Source organism: Entelurus aequoreus, linkage group LG07 (assembly GCF_033978785.1).
Source record: "Entelurus aequoreus isolate RoL-2023_Sb linkage group LG07, RoL_Eaeq_v1.1, whole genome shotgun sequence".
NCBI lineage: Eukaryota > Metazoa > Chordata > Actinopteri > Syngnathiformes > Syngnathidae > Entelurus > Entelurus aequoreus.
Window position 1 is genome coordinate 9,129,789 of NC_084737.1, and position 16,977 is coordinate 9,146,765.

General features: G+C 41.5%; 1 protein-coding gene across 1 annotated transcript in view; it reads left to right on the forward strand.

Moving 5' to 3' along the window:
* Positions 1-14,094, forward strand: part of plxna2 (plexin A2) — a 470,104-nt gene extending 456,010 nt beyond the window's left edge. Inside the window, exons 28-32 of the mRNA XM_062052547.1 lie at positions 922-1,112; positions 7,438-7,607; positions 7,693-7,905; positions 10,504-10,654; positions 12,673-14,094. Of these exons, the coding sequence (XP_061908531.1) occupies positions 922-1,112; positions 7,438-7,607; positions 7,693-7,905; positions 10,504-10,654; positions 12,673-12,768 (821 nt within the window). The 3' untranslated portion in view covers positions 12,769-14,094. The remainder of the gene's footprint in view (positions 1-921; positions 1,113-7,437; positions 7,608-7,692; positions 7,906-10,503; positions 10,655-12,672) is intronic.
* Positions 14,095-16,977: the final 2,883 nt, after the last annotated feature.

Here is a 16,977-nt window from a genome sequence, read left to right on the forward strand (position 1 = left end):
ATAATATTGTGAGAGTCCAGTCCATAGTGGATCTAACATAATAGTGAGAGTCCAGTCCATAGTGGATATAACATAATAGTGTGAGAGTCCAGTCCATAGTGGATCTAACATAATAGTGTGATAGTCCAATCCATAGTGGATCTAACATAATAGTGAGAGTCCAGTCCATAGTGCATATAACATAATAGTGTGAGAGTCCAGTCCATAGTGGATCTAACATACTAGTGAGAGTCCAGTCCAAAGTGGGGCCAGCAGGAGATCATCTTGAGTGGAGACAGGTCAGCAGCACAGAGACGTCATCAACTGATGCACAGTTGAGTGGTCCACCCCGGGTCCCCACTTTGCACAGCTAGTGCTTCATCTGTGGTCACCTATTTACCCCTCCACACAGGAGAGGGGGCAGAGCAGAAAAGAGACGGCAGATCAACTGGTCTAAAAGGGGTCTATTTAAAGGCTAGAGTATACAAATGAGTTTTAAGATGAGACTTAAATGCTTCTACTGAGGTGTTACCGGGAGGGCATTCCATAGTACTGGAGCCCCAATACAAAACGCTCTATAGCCCGCATACTTTTTTGGGGCTCTGGCAGTGACTAAAAAGCCGGAGTTCTACTACGCTAGCAAGAATGTTAACAGCAACACAACAATGAGTGCAGTTTCACCGCACAACTTGAAACCCGCCAGGACACGATGAACACAAAAGTGTGTAGCTGCAAAAATGGTGGCACTGTCCTTAAACCCCAAAAGTTGTATTCACCTCAAATTTCAGGCCTCACAAAATAAAACATTGCAGCTTGAGAGTATTTACTCAATTTGGCACCCGCCTTCAGGGGACTTGCAATCACGTGTGCATCAACATTTATGGCCGCCATCAAGCAAATAGGTCCTAAGAAGTTCCTTTTGTTGTTGTTGTTGTGGTCCAGACTCTTCGTTCCGCTACACCGGCAGTCCAGACAGCCTGCGGTCCCGCGCCCCCATGATCACGCCCGACCTAGAGAGCGGCGTGAAGGTGTGGCACTTGGTGAAGAACCACGAGCACGGAGACCAGAAGGAAGGAGACCGCGGCAGCAAGATGGTCTCTGAGATCTACCTGACCAGGCTGCTGGCCACCAAGGTCGGTCCACACATGACGTCTTTTACCATCAAACTACAAAGACCCACAGCTAACAGGCTAAATGATGCTAATTTATATCGGGTGAAATGTGGAAATCGAGCCAACAATGTCGGTCCACACATGACGTCTTTTACCATCAAACTACAAAGACCCACAGCTAACAGGCTAAATGATGCTAATTTATATCGGGTGAAATGTGGAAATCGAGCCAACAATGTCGTTCCACACATGACGTCGTTTACCATCAAGCTACAAAGACCCACAGCTAACAGGCTAAATGATGCTAATTTATATCGGGGGAAATGTGGAAATCGAGCCAACAATGTCGGTCCACACATGACGTCGTTTACCATCAAGCTACAAAGACCCACAGCTAACAGGCTAAATGATGCTAATTTATATCGGGGGAAATGTGGAAATCGAGCCAACAATGTCGGTCCACACATGACATCTTTTACCATCAAACTACAAAGACCCACAGCTAACAGGCTAAATGATGCTAATTTATATCGGGTGAAATGTGGAAATCGAGCCAACGATGGAGTGAGATATGAAAAAGTGTTGGTTGCATCATTTTTATAGGTTTCATTTGAAGGAAAACAAGTTAAATTGTACATAAAAGTTTACTGAAGTGTACTTTTTGTTTCAACTGTTACAAGAACACAATTGTTGTTCAGCGTTTACAAAAACACGTACATTCTCCTCGCTAAATGTTCTGCGATGTTTATGAAATCAGTTGTGAGGTTTGTTTACGTCTTGTCGCCTAGACTGAACAAAAAATGACTTCATGAAGACTACATTTGTTCGCCATTGTTCATGAAAAACACTGCATGTTAGCTTTGGAACGTTAAGGTAATAAAAGCCGATAAATTGTCTTTGATTTTTACGAAAAACTTTGTTAGGTTCGGTGATGACAATTCTGTTTACAAAAGATGCTGCGCAGTGTTTTCGTATATGTTTGAAATAGTTTTGTACGTTCATAGAAGACGATAAACTGTCTGCAATGTTTACAAAAAAACGTGGTTAGGTTTGTTGACACATCCGATGTTTTCAAAACGTACAGTCGAGTATGTTAGCTTTGTATAAGACGTGTATTCGTATACATTTAAGATATTTCAGTAAGTTAATCAAAGATAAACTGTCTGCAATGTTTACGAAAAAACGTGGTTACGTTTGTTGACGCATCCGATGTTTTCAAAACGTACGGTCGAGTATGTTAGTTTTGCATAAAACGTGTATTCGTATACATTTAAGATGCTTCAGTAAGTTAATCGAAGATGATAAACTGTCTGCAATGTTTACAAAAAAACGTGGTTAGGTTTGTTGACACATCCGATGTTTTCAAAACGTACAGTCGAGTATGTTAGCTTTGTATAAGACGTGTATTCGTATACATTTAAGATATTTCAGTAAGTTAATCAAAGATAAACCGTCTGCAATGTTTACGAAAAAACGTGGTTACGTTTGTTGACGCATCCGATGTTTTCAAAACGTACGGTCGAGTATGTTAGTTTTTCATAAGACGTGTATTCGTATACATTTAAGATGTTTCAGTAAGTTAATCGAAGATGATAAACGTTCTGCGATGTTTACGAAAAAACGTGGTTAGGTTTGTTGACGCATCCGATGTTTTCAAAACGTACGGTCGAGTATGTTAGCTTTGCATAAGACGTGTATTCGTATACATTTAAGATATTTCAGTAAGTTAATCGAAGACAATAAACTGTCTGCAATGTTTACGAAAAAATTTGGTTAGGTTTGTTGACACATCCGATATTTTCGAAACGTACGGTCGAGTATGTTAGCTTTGCATGAGACGTGTATTTGTATACATTTAAGATATTTCAGTAAGTTAATCGAAAATGATGAACTGTCTGCAATGTTTACGAAAAAACATGGTTACGTTTGTTGACACATCCGATGTTTTCAAAACGTACGGTCGAGTATGTTAGCTTTGCATAAGACGTGTATTCGTATACATTTAAGATATGTCAGTAAGTTAATCGAAGATGATAAACTGTCTGCAATGTTAACGAAAAAACGTGGTTACGTTTGTTGACGCATCCGATGTTTTCAAAACGTACAGTCGAGTATGTTAGCTTTGTATAAGACGTGTATTCGTATACATTTAAGATATTTCAGTAAGTTAATCGAAAATGATGAACTGTCTGCAATGTTTACGAAAAAACATGGTTACGTTTGTTGACACATCCGATGTTTTCAAAACGTACGGTCGAGTATGTTAGCTTTGCATAAGACGTGTATTCGTATACATTTAAGATATTTCAGTAAGTTAATCGAAGATGATAAACTGTCTGCAATGTTTACGAAAAAACGTGGTTAGGTTTGTTGACGCATCCGATGTTTTCGAAACGTACGGTCGAGTATGTTAGCTTTGCATAAGACGTGTATTCGTATACATTTAAGATATGTCAGTAAGTTAATCGAAGATGATAAACTGTCTGCAATGTTAACGAAAAAACGTGGTTACGTTTGTTGACGCATCCGATGTTTTCAAAACGTACAGTCGAGTATGTTAGCTTTGTATAAAACGTGTATTCGTATACATTTAAGATATTTCAGTAAGTTAATCGAGGATGAAAAACTGTCTGCAATGTTTACGAAAAAACGTGGTTAGGTTTGTTGACGCATCCGATGTTTTCGAAACGTACGGTCGAGTATGTTAGCTTTGCATAAGACGTGTATCCGTATACATTTAAGATATTTCAGTAAGTTAATCGAAGATGATAAACTGTCTGCAATGTTTATGAAAAAACGTGGTTAGGTTTGTTGACGCATCCGATGTTTTCAAAACGTACGGTCGAGTATGTTAGCTTTGCATAAGACGTGTATTCGTATACATTTAAGATATTTCAGTAAGTTAATCGAAGATGATAAACTGTCTGCAATGTTTACGGAAAAACGTGGTTAGGTTTGTTGACGCATCCGATGTTTTCAAAACGTACGGTCGAGTATGTTAGCTTTGCATAAGACGTGTATCCGTATACATTTAAGATATGTCAGTAAGTTAATCGAAGATAATAAACTGTCTGCAATGTTTACGAAAAAACGTGGTTACGTTTGTTGACGCATCCGATGTTTTCAAAACGTACGGTCGAGTATGTTAGCTTTGCATAAGACGTGTATTCGTATACATTTAAGATATGTCAGTAAGTTAATCGAAGATGATAAACTGTCTGCAATGTTTACGAAAAAACGTGGTTAGGTTTGTTGACGCATCCGATGTTTTCAAAACGTACGGTCGAGTATGTTAGCTTTGCATAAGATGTGTATTCGTATACATTTAACATATTTCAGTAAGTTAATCGAAGATGATAAACTGTCTGCAATGTTTACGAAAAAACGTGGTTAGGTTTGTTGACGCATCCGATGTTTTCAAAACGTACGGTCGAGTATGTTAGCTTTGCATAAGACGTGTATTCGTATACATTTAAGATATTTCAGTAAGTTAATCGAAGATGATAAACTGTCTGCAATGTTTACGAAAAAACGTGGTTAGGTTTGTTGACGCATCCGATGTTTTCAAAACGTACGGTCGAGTATGTTAGCTTTGCATAAGACGTGTATTCGTATACATTTAAAATATGTCAGTAAGTTAATTGAAGATGATATCACCTATCTGCAATGTTTACGAAAACACGAGGTTAGGTTCGTTGATGACTACAACGCGTTCAATGTTTTCGGAACATATTGTACAGTACGTTAGCTTTGCAGAAGACGTGTTTCCGGATTCGTTTTGAGATAATTGAGTACGTTCGTAGAAGGCGATAAACCCTCTGCTATGTTTACCAAAAACATGAGGTTAGGGTCGTTGAGAACCGCTACGTCTCCAATGTTTACGACACATACTGTACCGTATGTTAGCTTTGTGGAAGACGCATGTTGTTGGGTCCGTTGAAGATAATGAAGTATGTCCATAGAGGACAATAAATTGTCTGAAATGTTAATTAAAAAATGAGGTTAGGTTCGTTGAAGAGTACAAAACCTCCGACATTTACAAATAAAACTGTAGGGTATGTTAGCTTTGTAGAAGAACTTGTTTTCGGAGCTATTTAAGATAATTTAGTATGTTCATAGAAGACTATAAACTGTCTGCAATGCTAACTCAATAAATAGGTTAGGTTCGTTGACGAGTACAAAACAGCCGATATTTACGAAATATATTGTACAGCATGTTAGCTTTGCAGAAGAACGTGTTTTCGGAGCCGATTTTTAAGATAATTTAGTATGTTCATAGAAGACAAACTGTCTGCAATGTTAACGAAAGAAATAAGTTAGGTACATTGACGAGTACAACACCTCCGATATTTACGAAACATATTGTACAGCATGTTAGCTTTGCAGTAGAACTTGTTTTGGGAGCCGATTTTTAAGATCATTTAGTATGTTCATAGAAGACAAACTGTCTGCAATGTTAACGAAATAAATATGTTAGGTTCGTTGACGAGTACAACACCTCCGATATTTACGAAACATATTGTACAGCATGTTAGCTTTGCAGAAGAACGTGTTTTCAGAGGTGATTTATAAGATAATTTAGTATGTTCGTAGAAGACAAATTATCTGTAATGTTAACGGAAAAAAATGAGGTTAGGTTCATTGACGATTACAAAACAGCCGATATTTACGAAACATATTGTACAGCATGTTAGCTTTGCAGAAGAACGTGTTTTCGCAGCCGATTTTTCTAAATAATTTAGTATGTTCGTAGAAGACAAATTATCTGCAATGTTAACAAAATAAATAAGTTAGGTTCGTTGACGAGTACAACACCTCCGATATTTACGAAACATATTGTTAGCTTTGCAGAAGAACGTGTTTTTGGAGCCGTTTTTTTAAGATAATTTAGTATTTTAACAGAAGTCGATAAAATGTCTGCAATGTTAACAAAAGAAATAAGTTAGGTTCGTTGACGAGTACAACACCTCCGATATTTACAAAACATATTGTACAGCATGTTAGCTTTGCAGAAGAACGTGTTTTCGGAGCCGTTTTTTTTAAGATAATTTAGTATTTTAACAGAAGACGATAAAATGTCTGCAATGTTAACAAAAGAAATAGGTTAGGTTTATTGACGAGTACAACACCTCCGATATTTACGAAACATATTGTAAGCTTTGCAGAAGAACGTGTTTTCGGAGCCGATTTTTAAGATAATTGACTATGTTCATAGAAGACAAACTGTCTGCAATGTTAACGAAATAACTCGTTGACGAGTACAACACCTCCGATATTTACGAAACATATTGTACAGCATGTTAGCTTTGCAGAAGAACGTGTTTTCGGAGCCGATTTTTAAGATAATTTACTATGTTCATAGAAGACAAACTGTTAATGTTAATGAAAGAAATAGGTTAGGTACGTTGACTGCAACACCTCCGATGCTTATGAAATTTTCTTGACTAAAAATGTACAAAACTTTTTTCAGTAAAGTACCCCCCAGGTTGTGAATGGTATGCGTAAAGTATCCCCCAGGTTGTGAATGGTATGCGTAAAGTACCCCCCAGGTTGTGAATGGTATGCGTAAAGTACCCCCCAGGTTGTGAATGGTATGCGTAAAGTACCCCCCAGGTTGTGAATGGTATGCGTAAAGTACCCCCCAGGTTGTGAATGGTATGTGTAAAGTACCCCCCAGGTTGTGAATGGTATGCGTAAAGTACCCCCCAGGTTGTGAATGGTATGTGTAAAGTACCCCCCAGGTTGTGAATGGTATGCGTAAAGTACCCCTTAGGTTGTGAATGTTATGCGTAAAGTACCTCCCAGGTTGTGAATGTTATGCATAAAGTACCTCCCAGGTTGTGAATGGTATGCGTAGAATGGTATGCGTAAAGTACCCCCCAGGTTGTGAATGGTATGCGTAAAGTACCCCCCAGGTTGTGAATGGTATGCGTAAAGTACCCCCCAGGTTGTGAATGGTATGCGTAAAGTACCTCCCAGGCTGTGAATGGTATGCGTAAAGTACCTCCCAGGTTGTGAATGGTATGCGTAGAATGGTATGCGTAAAGTACCCCCCAGGCTGTGAATGGTATGCGTAAAGTACCTCCCAGGTTGTGAATGGTATGCGTAAAGTACCTCCCAGGTTGTGAATGATATGCGTAAAGTACCCCCCAGGTTGTGAATGGTATGCGTAAAGTACCCCCCAGGTTGTGAATGGTATGCGTAAAGTACCCCCCAGGTTGTGAATGGTATGCGTAAAGTACCCCCCAGGTTGTGAATGGTATGCGTAAAGTACCCCCCAGGTTGTGAATGGTATGCGTAAAGTACCCCCCAGGTTGTGAATGGTACGTACTTCCTGTCTGCTCAGGGAACACTCCAAAAGTTTGTGGACGACCTTTTCGAGACGTTGTTCAGCACGGTCCACCGAGGCAGCGCCTTGCCGCTGGCCATCAAGTACATGTTCGACTTCCTGGACGAGCAGGCCGACAAGCACGACATTCACGACACGGACGTGCGTCACACGTGGAAGAGCAACTGGTAAGAGGCGAGGCCGCTGGTGGAAGTGCGTCGTCGACACCCCCCCTCCCCCGCTGACGCCCTCCTTGCCTTTTGTCCTTGCCAGCCTGCCGCTGCGTTTCTGGGTGAACGTGATCAAGAACCCTCAGTTTGTGTTCGACATCCACAAGAGCAGCATCACAGACGCCTGCCTGTCTGTGGTGGCCCAGACCTTCATGGACTCCTGCTCCACCTCCGAGCACCGCCTGGGCAAAGACTCGCCGTCCAACAAGCTGCTCTACGCTAAAGACATCCCCAACTACAAGAGCTGGGTGGAAAGGTCAGACCCTCCTTCAATCACTTGGCCACATGAGCCATGACATCTTTTTGTCATCCTCGCCTCGTACCAAGCGATAAATCCAAGCCTACCTCACTTGGCACATGAAGGCTTCACTACGCGTCTTTAAAAAAAGTGTATTTATTTCAATTCAATGATCCTCTCCATTGCAAGGTTCATGCAACAAGAGATTAGGGTCGTACGGTATACCGGTCGGTACTATACCGCCTCCAAAAAGTACCTTGTCTCCATGGTGACGAATAAAGTACGTTTCTTACAAGTAGCATTATCACTGGAGGAGGAGGAATAGTTAAACATGCTTCACTACACACCATAGGAGGATACAATAGCTCACCGGCCGTCACAATGTAAACAAACGCCATGGGTGGATCTACACCTGACATCCACTGTAATGATACCAAGTCCAGGAGCGTATCTAGTCGATACTACTATGATTACATCGATATTTTTTTTACAAAATCTTTTTTCAATTCATATTATGTTTATAAAGTCAGTAAATACGTCCCTGGACACATGAGGACTTTGAATATGACCAATGTATGATCCTGTAACTACTTGGTATCGGATCCATACCTAAATGTGTGGTATCATCCAAAACTAATGTCAAGTATCAAAGAAGAGAAGAATAAGTGATTATTACATTTGAACAGAAGTGTAGATAGAACATGTTAAAACAGAAAATAAGCAGATATTAACAGTAAATGAACAAGTCGATTAATAATCCATTTTTACAGTTTGTCCCTCATAATGTGTAGAAAAAAATAGGTGTATAAATGACACAATATGTTACTGCATAGACTAATTAGGAGTCTTTGTTTGTTTACTTACTACTAAAAGACAAGTTGTCTAGTATGTTCACTATTTTCTTGAAGGACTAAATGACAATAATAAACATATGTTTCATGTACACTAACATTTGTTTTGTTCCAATAATGACATTTTGTGTGGTGCCCTTTATTTAGAAAAGTATCGAAATACATTTTGATACCGGTACCAAAATATTGGTATCGAGATTTGCCAATATGCTCACACTTTTTTTACCCTCAGGACTTGGGGTGACCCGATCCGATACTGATATCAGTCCGATATCAGCAAGAAAGTATCGGATGATATAAACGCTGCGATACGAGCAGTCTGTGTGCAGAGCTGGACACAGAGCTAACAGCTCAATGTCCTCCAAGTCCCTTACAAAAGGTCAACGGGGTAGGCGATAGGCTACTGGGGGCAAGCAGCTACACAACAGCCAAGCACACGATAGCACACAAGCTAGACAGATGTAATACGTGTCGTTAATTGGACAATAAACACATGTGTCAATATAAACAAGTATCGAATCATTCATATTACTTACACATACAAAGTCTCCAAGGCAGAAGCGTATTGGAAAGTATACAGTAACAAATGTGTCCGCATCATGAGCCGAACTCCACTCCCGGCTTAATTAAAGACAGCGTGAGTCCATTCCAAATGGTTGACAATTAATAGGTTAGTGTTTTTCATGTCTCTGTTTTACTCGTTTTACTTCATCAAACCTTTTCTAACAATCAACACTACGTAATAATAAAAGTAGGTACGATTCCTGCGGATATCGTATCAACCAACACGCAGGGCTCCAGTATCGCAAGTGACAAGCGTGCGTCAGGGCACCCCTAACTTTATTCATAAACACCTCATGAAGATGTAATAAATGTAAACATGCCACACTCGGCACTTGGAGGACAGTTTTGTACAGTGGAAGGCTTCGCTACACGTCCTAAAGTAAAGCCCTGCCAACTATCCGTCAGCCAGTCACAGTGCATCTGGAAAGTCATTTCCATATTTTGTTATCTCACAGATTAATTCCAAAAATGAGTAAATACATTTTTTTGTCCTCAAAATTCTACACACAACACCCCATAATAACATTGTCAATTTTATTTTATTTTTTTCAGATTTATTCAAACTAAAACAAAGCACATGTACATAAGTATTCACAGCCTTTGCTCAATATTTTGTTAAGGATAAGCGAAACTGCCCAAAGATTAGTGCGCCAAGCTTGTGGCATGGTAGCTCCCAGTCTGTGGAACGCTCTCCCTGACCACCTGAGGGCACCACAGACTGTGGATACTTTCACAAAAAGGCTTAAAAGCCCTTCTTTTTTTTTTTTTAAACTTTTTTTTTTAGATATATGCATACTAGTTATAGCTATTTGGCTGTTCTAGTTTTTATTTTTTTAATACACCGTAGCACTTTGAGATTGTTTACTCAATATAAAGTGCTTTTACAAATAAAATCTGTTATTATTCAAAAAGACTTGAGGCTGTAATTGCTGCCAAAGGTTGATTTTTTTTTTTTAGTTTTAATACATTTGAAAAGTTTTTTAAAAAATAAAATGTTCACATTGTCATCATGCGGTATTGTGTGTAGAATTTTGAGGACAAAAATGAATGTTATTCCATTTCGGAGTAAGGCTGTAACATAACAAAAACATGAATACTTTCCGTATGCACTGTACGGACTGTAGCGTTCTCAGGTCCCACTCTTTAAGTGCGATGTATATTTCAGCGACGTATCAAACCTTGTCTGTCCGCTGTCCCGCAGGTACTACGCCGACATCAACCGACTGCCGGCCATCAGCGACCAGGACATGAACGCCTACCTGGCGGAGCAGGCCCGGCTGCACTCCAGCGAGTTCAACATGCTGAGCGCCCTCAATGAGATCTACTCCTACATCAGCAAGTACAGCGAGGAGGTGAGTGTTGTGTTGGCGCCCTCTGCTGGTGGCTGCCCGGTAGCGGAAGTCATTATGACGCGGTGCCTTCAAGGCGGGGGCGTGCACACTTTCTCCTACTGAAAAACGACAGGATGCATTAAAGATGTGAAAACAATCCAATGTAGGTCAACAAAACAATACATATTAGCTTTGGTGATGATGTAATATCCAATAATATGTCATTAATAATGAATTCATTTAATGGAACCAATAAAACATGACAATAGCCCCCGGGTTGCATTTCGGATGCCAATGAAAAAGTCGTCTTTTAAGCAAGAGTGACGTTTTCATACAGAGAAATATGTTAGAGTGCAGATGTTTTGGAGTTAAAATGATAAGATATGTTATAGAAAATTCCCCCCAAAATAAATATTTTATTTATGTCAATTGTTTGTATTTGTGTACATGATCAAACTGCATGTATACATCTATTGTACCTTTTATTTATATTCTGTTTTAACAATATATACACATGATGCATCTAAACGCATGTATCGCATTGTTTTTATTTGATATCAGTGTACAAAACATTTCTCATGAATGTTCTCTACGATAAAAAGTACAAATACAAAATATTCAGAATATTCTTATTATATATATATATATATATATATATATATATATATATATATATATATACAGTACATACAAACACATATATATATATGTATGTATGTATGTATATATATGTATATATATATATATATACAGTATATATGTATGTATGTATATATATATATGTATGTATATATATGTATGTATATATTTATTAGGGCTGCAACTAACGATTAATTTGATAATCGATTAATCTGTCGATTATTACTTCGATTAATCGATTAATAATCGGATAGAAGAGACAAACTACATTTCTATCCTTTCCAGTATTTTATTGAAAAAAAAACAGCATACTGGCACCATACTTATTTTGATTATTGTTTCTCAGCTGTTTGTACATGTTGCAGTTTATAAATAAAGGTTGTTTTTTTTTTAAAAAAAAGCTTCTGCGCATGCGCATAGCATAGATCCAACGAATCGATGACTAAATTAATCGGCAACTATTTTTATAATCGATTTTAATCGATTTAATCGATTAGTTGTTGCAGCCCTAATATATATATATTTATGTATGTATGTATGTATGTATGTGTATATATATATATATATATATGTGTATGTATGTGTATATGTATGTATATATATATATATGTATGTATGTATGTGTGTATATATATATATATATATATATATATATGTATATATATATATATACATATATACATATACATATATATATATATATATATACATACATATATACATATATATATATATACATATATATATATACATATATATATATATATCTCTACACTTACACATATTCATGCGTAATATTTTGTATTGTCTGTTTGATATTCGTGTTTTCAATATTTTAATGAAGTTCTTCTACAATAAAACATACAAACAATAATACAAAATGTTAGAAATATTCTATATTCTGAATATTGTTTATCCCTTTGGGGAAACAATACAAAAAAGTCACTTATTTTTGTATATTATATTAAAAAGGAAACAGGAAATGTGAGGAAATATTACACATCCTTACTATCGCTGAGGGCAACAAATAGTATGAATGAAAATGTTTATTTTTCAAAATCATTTTATCGGTGAAATGTTGGTATGATCTCATTTTAAACTCCATTGTTGTCAATATTGGGTGTGATCTTATTGTTGTGATCGCCCGCCCCAGTTGCCACATATGTTACCCAGCCTCATCGGTAGCTACATGGCTCCCCCTGGTGGTGAGGAAAGGCTTTGAACTCCACCTGCTCAGACGTGATTCCTCCTGACAGGCAGCAAGAAGATGAGAGCTGGTCTGCGGCCCTCCTTTGAACCCTTTGAACGCCGCAGTTCCTCGGGGATCAAACGCCGAAGGCTGACAGACAAATATTCTCCCCTCGCCACTTTCATGACCCCATTTTGTTTTCTCCCCTCAGATCACGGCGGCCTTGGAGCAGGACGACCACGCCAGGAAGCAGCGTCTGGCCTACAAGGTGGAGCAGCTCATCGGCGCCATGTCCCTCGAGAGTTGAGGACCGCTTTGGATCCTTTGCGGCTCTTGCGAGACGGGGACGACTCCGAGTCCCGGACTTGGTCCGTCGTGGGCACATGCAGTTGTGAGGACGCCTCAGCATGGAAGGACCGACTTATTTATTGATGTTGTTTTCCAGGACTTTGGTGTGCGTGTGTGTGGGACTCAAGTCTGCTGCATTCAGATTTTATTTTTATACTCGGACCTTTGGGAACTGATCCACAACCACTGAGGATTCTGGCACTCTCCTTGGAATGAGGAGACATGGACGAGTCCACCGGTTCTTGTAGCAGCGTCCATGGAGTGAATGTAGAAAAACGTTTTCCAAACGGAGCTCGCCAAGAGCTTCCCAGACCTCAAAAGCACCAAAATCCTTGGTTTTCCTGCATTCCTTCCTTGGCGTCTTCGTGTGCTTCGCTTGCCGTCTTGGTGGACTTTGGCTTGAGTGCCAAAATCGGTTTATGCTTTACAAAGTAGAGCGTCGAGCACCAGACATCGACGGTCGCCTCGTTGCGAGAGAGCTTCCCCTTAGTCACTAGAGTTTGTCCTTCTGAGCGTTCCACTAGCGTTTTAGCGCAAGATGCCGTCAAGCAGGTGGGAACACGTCCAAAACTGCAGTTCTTGTCCAGCCTTCTTCAGGATTTACGGAGCTTAAAGGACTCCAACTGAGAACTGGGAGGACCAAGCAAGTCCAAGTACCAAAAGAGATAGGACATCATGGCTAACCCTGTTTTTACCCCCAACCTTAAACCAGCCAACCATAACACTTAACCCAAGCCTTAAACCGAGCTCCAACTCGAGCTCTATTTCGAACTTTAGCCCTAACCTCAGTCCTAACCCTAATTTAAGCCCTAACCTCATGTCCTAACCCGATATTAGCCACATCCCATCTTTTCAGTCCCTCAACCTACAGATGGACAACTACCCGGGGGTTAACTTCCGCCAGGCGCAGGCCATCCTCCAAAAAACCAGGGTCGATGTGGAGTGTGGTTTTGTTCTTCGGCCTGAACAACAACCGTGAGCGGAACACCCAGGCGACCACAGTCAAACGGCTCCTAAAAGGCTGTCAGGACATCCAAGACCACCTTGGCCCCAGTGTCCCTCTGATGGATTTTTCAGATTCCTTCCCTGTGGAACAGAAAAACCATCTCAGGCAGCTGAATCAAATCCTTAGGGACCACTACATCCCGGTCCTCCACAGCCAGGATTTTGAGAGACAGCATCCATTGGACGGATGACACGGCCAGGAAAATGCTAAACCACTGGCTTCGGCATTTAAACCTGCCGTCCCCATAAACCCAACCACTCGGGGGGGGGGGGGGGGGGGGGGGAGCGATAAAAATGTGGCCCTCACAGTTGTCCCTCCTCAACAAAGGCCTCAATTTGGTCCCTTCTACCAACCTCAGTCAGGTGAACTATGACCTCCAGCAATATCACAGGAGCGTCAAGGTCTATCCCCCCCCATGTCCGACTGGCAGCCCTCACCTGGACTGTTCAGTGTTTCCCCCAGAAAATGTGTTAGTTAAGGTGGTGACTCTCCAGGGGGTGGGGACCGGGGAAGGGGGTGTAAGGATCGGTGTAACTCGGCCTGTCGCCATCACGTCTCCACCTCGTCGCTGCCACCACAGCCTGGGGGGCCAACAGACTACAGACTGCGGTGAAGTAGGCCGGCTTCGGCGCGTGAAGAAGCCTACAACTTTTGGTTGTGTTTTCCGCTCCATGTGCTGACTGACGATATATATCTCGATATTTTTTCCGTAAAGTAAAAACAGAACATTCCTAGTTACCTGAGATACTAAGTACGTCATTATTATTACTAAGTCAAAATAATGACTTATAAAGTCAAATTAATGACTTACTGTAAGTAAGCGTTTGCAATAAGCGTTTGAAAAAAAAAAAAGTGGGGCCACATGCTGACATGTTCAACTCATCATGCTTAATTTATTACAGCATTTGGGAAGCCTGTAGTTGATTTATTATGTAAATGTTATATTTGTATCAACATGTGATAGCAGGGACTCTGCCATTCAAAACTAAGCTGCTACATTACTAATGATTCATGTAACTATAGCTGAAAAAATAGTACAATAGCAATAGGAGAGACTATTCATCCCTGAACACCATGGAGTTCATGTAGGCTTAATGATGCACTTACATTATTATATCAACTATCAGAGACAGAAACTCTTCATTTAACATAATGTCCTTTTTTGCTGCTTCAACACAGAAAAAGGTCAAGTGAAATAACTTAGTTGTTAACTGTAGGTCAATAATGTTCGTCTTTCTCTCAGACACACACCGCACAGTGAGCTAACGTTAGGCTAAAAGCTAATTAGCCTTCACCTCAAGGACTGCGAGCGAGCTGAGCTGCCGCTTATGATCGGCGCTTTTGGCAGCGGCACCATGGACTGTAGGATAAGTTTCCAGCCCTGGGAAGACTACCTGGGATTATCTGATGTAGTACGAGAGATAATAGCTCACAACAACACTGCAGGACCGGAAGCTGCGTCTCCTTCACGGACATTGATTGATTGATTGAGACTTTTATTAGTAGGTTGCACAGATGCTTGGAGTGCGTTTTTTAGAAACGTGGGCTCAAAGTCTGAGTTGCGTTGCATCTCCTCCGACGTCGTGCACCTGGAGACCAGAACTTAGTCTGCACGATGACCTTCCAGACGCAGGGGGCTTGAACGCACCACCACGCATGATGTGCACCTTCTGCAAGCGCAACGGGGAGTCCGAGGCGGTCTACAGGTCTCACTGGCTGAAGACGCCCTCAAAGTTGTCCCTCCTCAACAAAGTCCTCAATTTGGTCCCTTCTACCAACCTCAGTCAGGTGAACTATGACCTCCAGCAATATCACAGGAGCGTCACGGTCTTTTGACCCCCCCCCCCCCATGTCCGACTGGGAGCCCTCACCTGGACTGTTGCCCACAGAATTCCAGGCGATGGTCCAGGCTGATGAGATCCCCTCGCTCAGGGTCGGGCTGTGTCCCTGCCGTCGCGCCCAACCCTAACTTTAGCTCTAACCTTAACCTAAGTCCTAACCCTAACTTTAGCTCTAACCTTAACCTAAGTCCTAACCCTAACTTTAGCTCTAACCTCAATCCTAACCCTAACTTTAGCCCTGACCTCAGTCCTAACCCTAACTTTAGCCCTGACCTCAGTCCTAACCTTAACTTTAGCTCTAACCTCAGTCCTAACCCTAACCCTCAACCCTAACCTCAGTCCTAACCCGATATTAGCCGCATCCCATCTTTTCAGTCCCTGGACCTACAGATGGACAACTACCCGGGGGTTAACTTCCGCCAGGCGCAGGCAGGGCATCCTCCAAAAAACCAAGGTTCCCGTCGATGTGGAGAGTGTGTCTATCGACTTCCTGGACCTTTAAGGGTCCTGACTTCAAGTACACACCTCCTTGACATCAAGGAGACCCACACTCTCCTCTACAAAAGCAGCTCCCACCCCAAACACACCTTTGCGGGGTTGGTGAAATCACAACTTTTAAGGTTTCATAGGATTTGCACTAGGCGGGTGGCTTTAGGGGCCCTCTTTTCTGCCCTGAAGGGGAGGGGCTATTCCAGGTCCTTCCTCCGGCGACAGTCTTCTTGGACCGGAAGAGGCCTCCCCCTGGGACAATCATGATTCCTCTGATCACCACCTACTCTCCCTCGGCCGTACAGGTCGCCAGGAAGGTAAAAAACAACTTCCAGACCTTTGTGGAGAGTAGTGGGAGGCTGCGGGAGGATTATGTGGTGTCGGCCTTCCCAAAGAACCCCAACTTGAGTGATCTGCTGGTCAGGGCCCGGGTCAGCTCATTTAGAGACCCACACTCCATTCGGAGGGATTCCCTTTTCCGCCACTCATCATGGTTGGTGAACCCCCACAACGGAAAAGTCTTTCAGCCGTTGTGCCGAGGTGGCCGACACACTAAGAACTGTGTGTACGTGGTTTGGTGTCAGCGGTGTGGCCTTATGTACGTGGGCGAGACTGCCAATACCCTGGCCTACATGGGCAGGACTGCCAATAGCCTGGCCTATGTGGGCGAGACTGGCAATAGCCTGGCCTACGTGGGCAGGACTGCCAATACCCTGGCCTACGTGGGCAGGACTGGCAATAGCCTGGCCTACGTGGGCAGGACTGCCAATACCCTGGCCTACGTGGGCAGGACTGGCAATAGCCTGGCCTACGTGGGCAGGACTGGCAATAC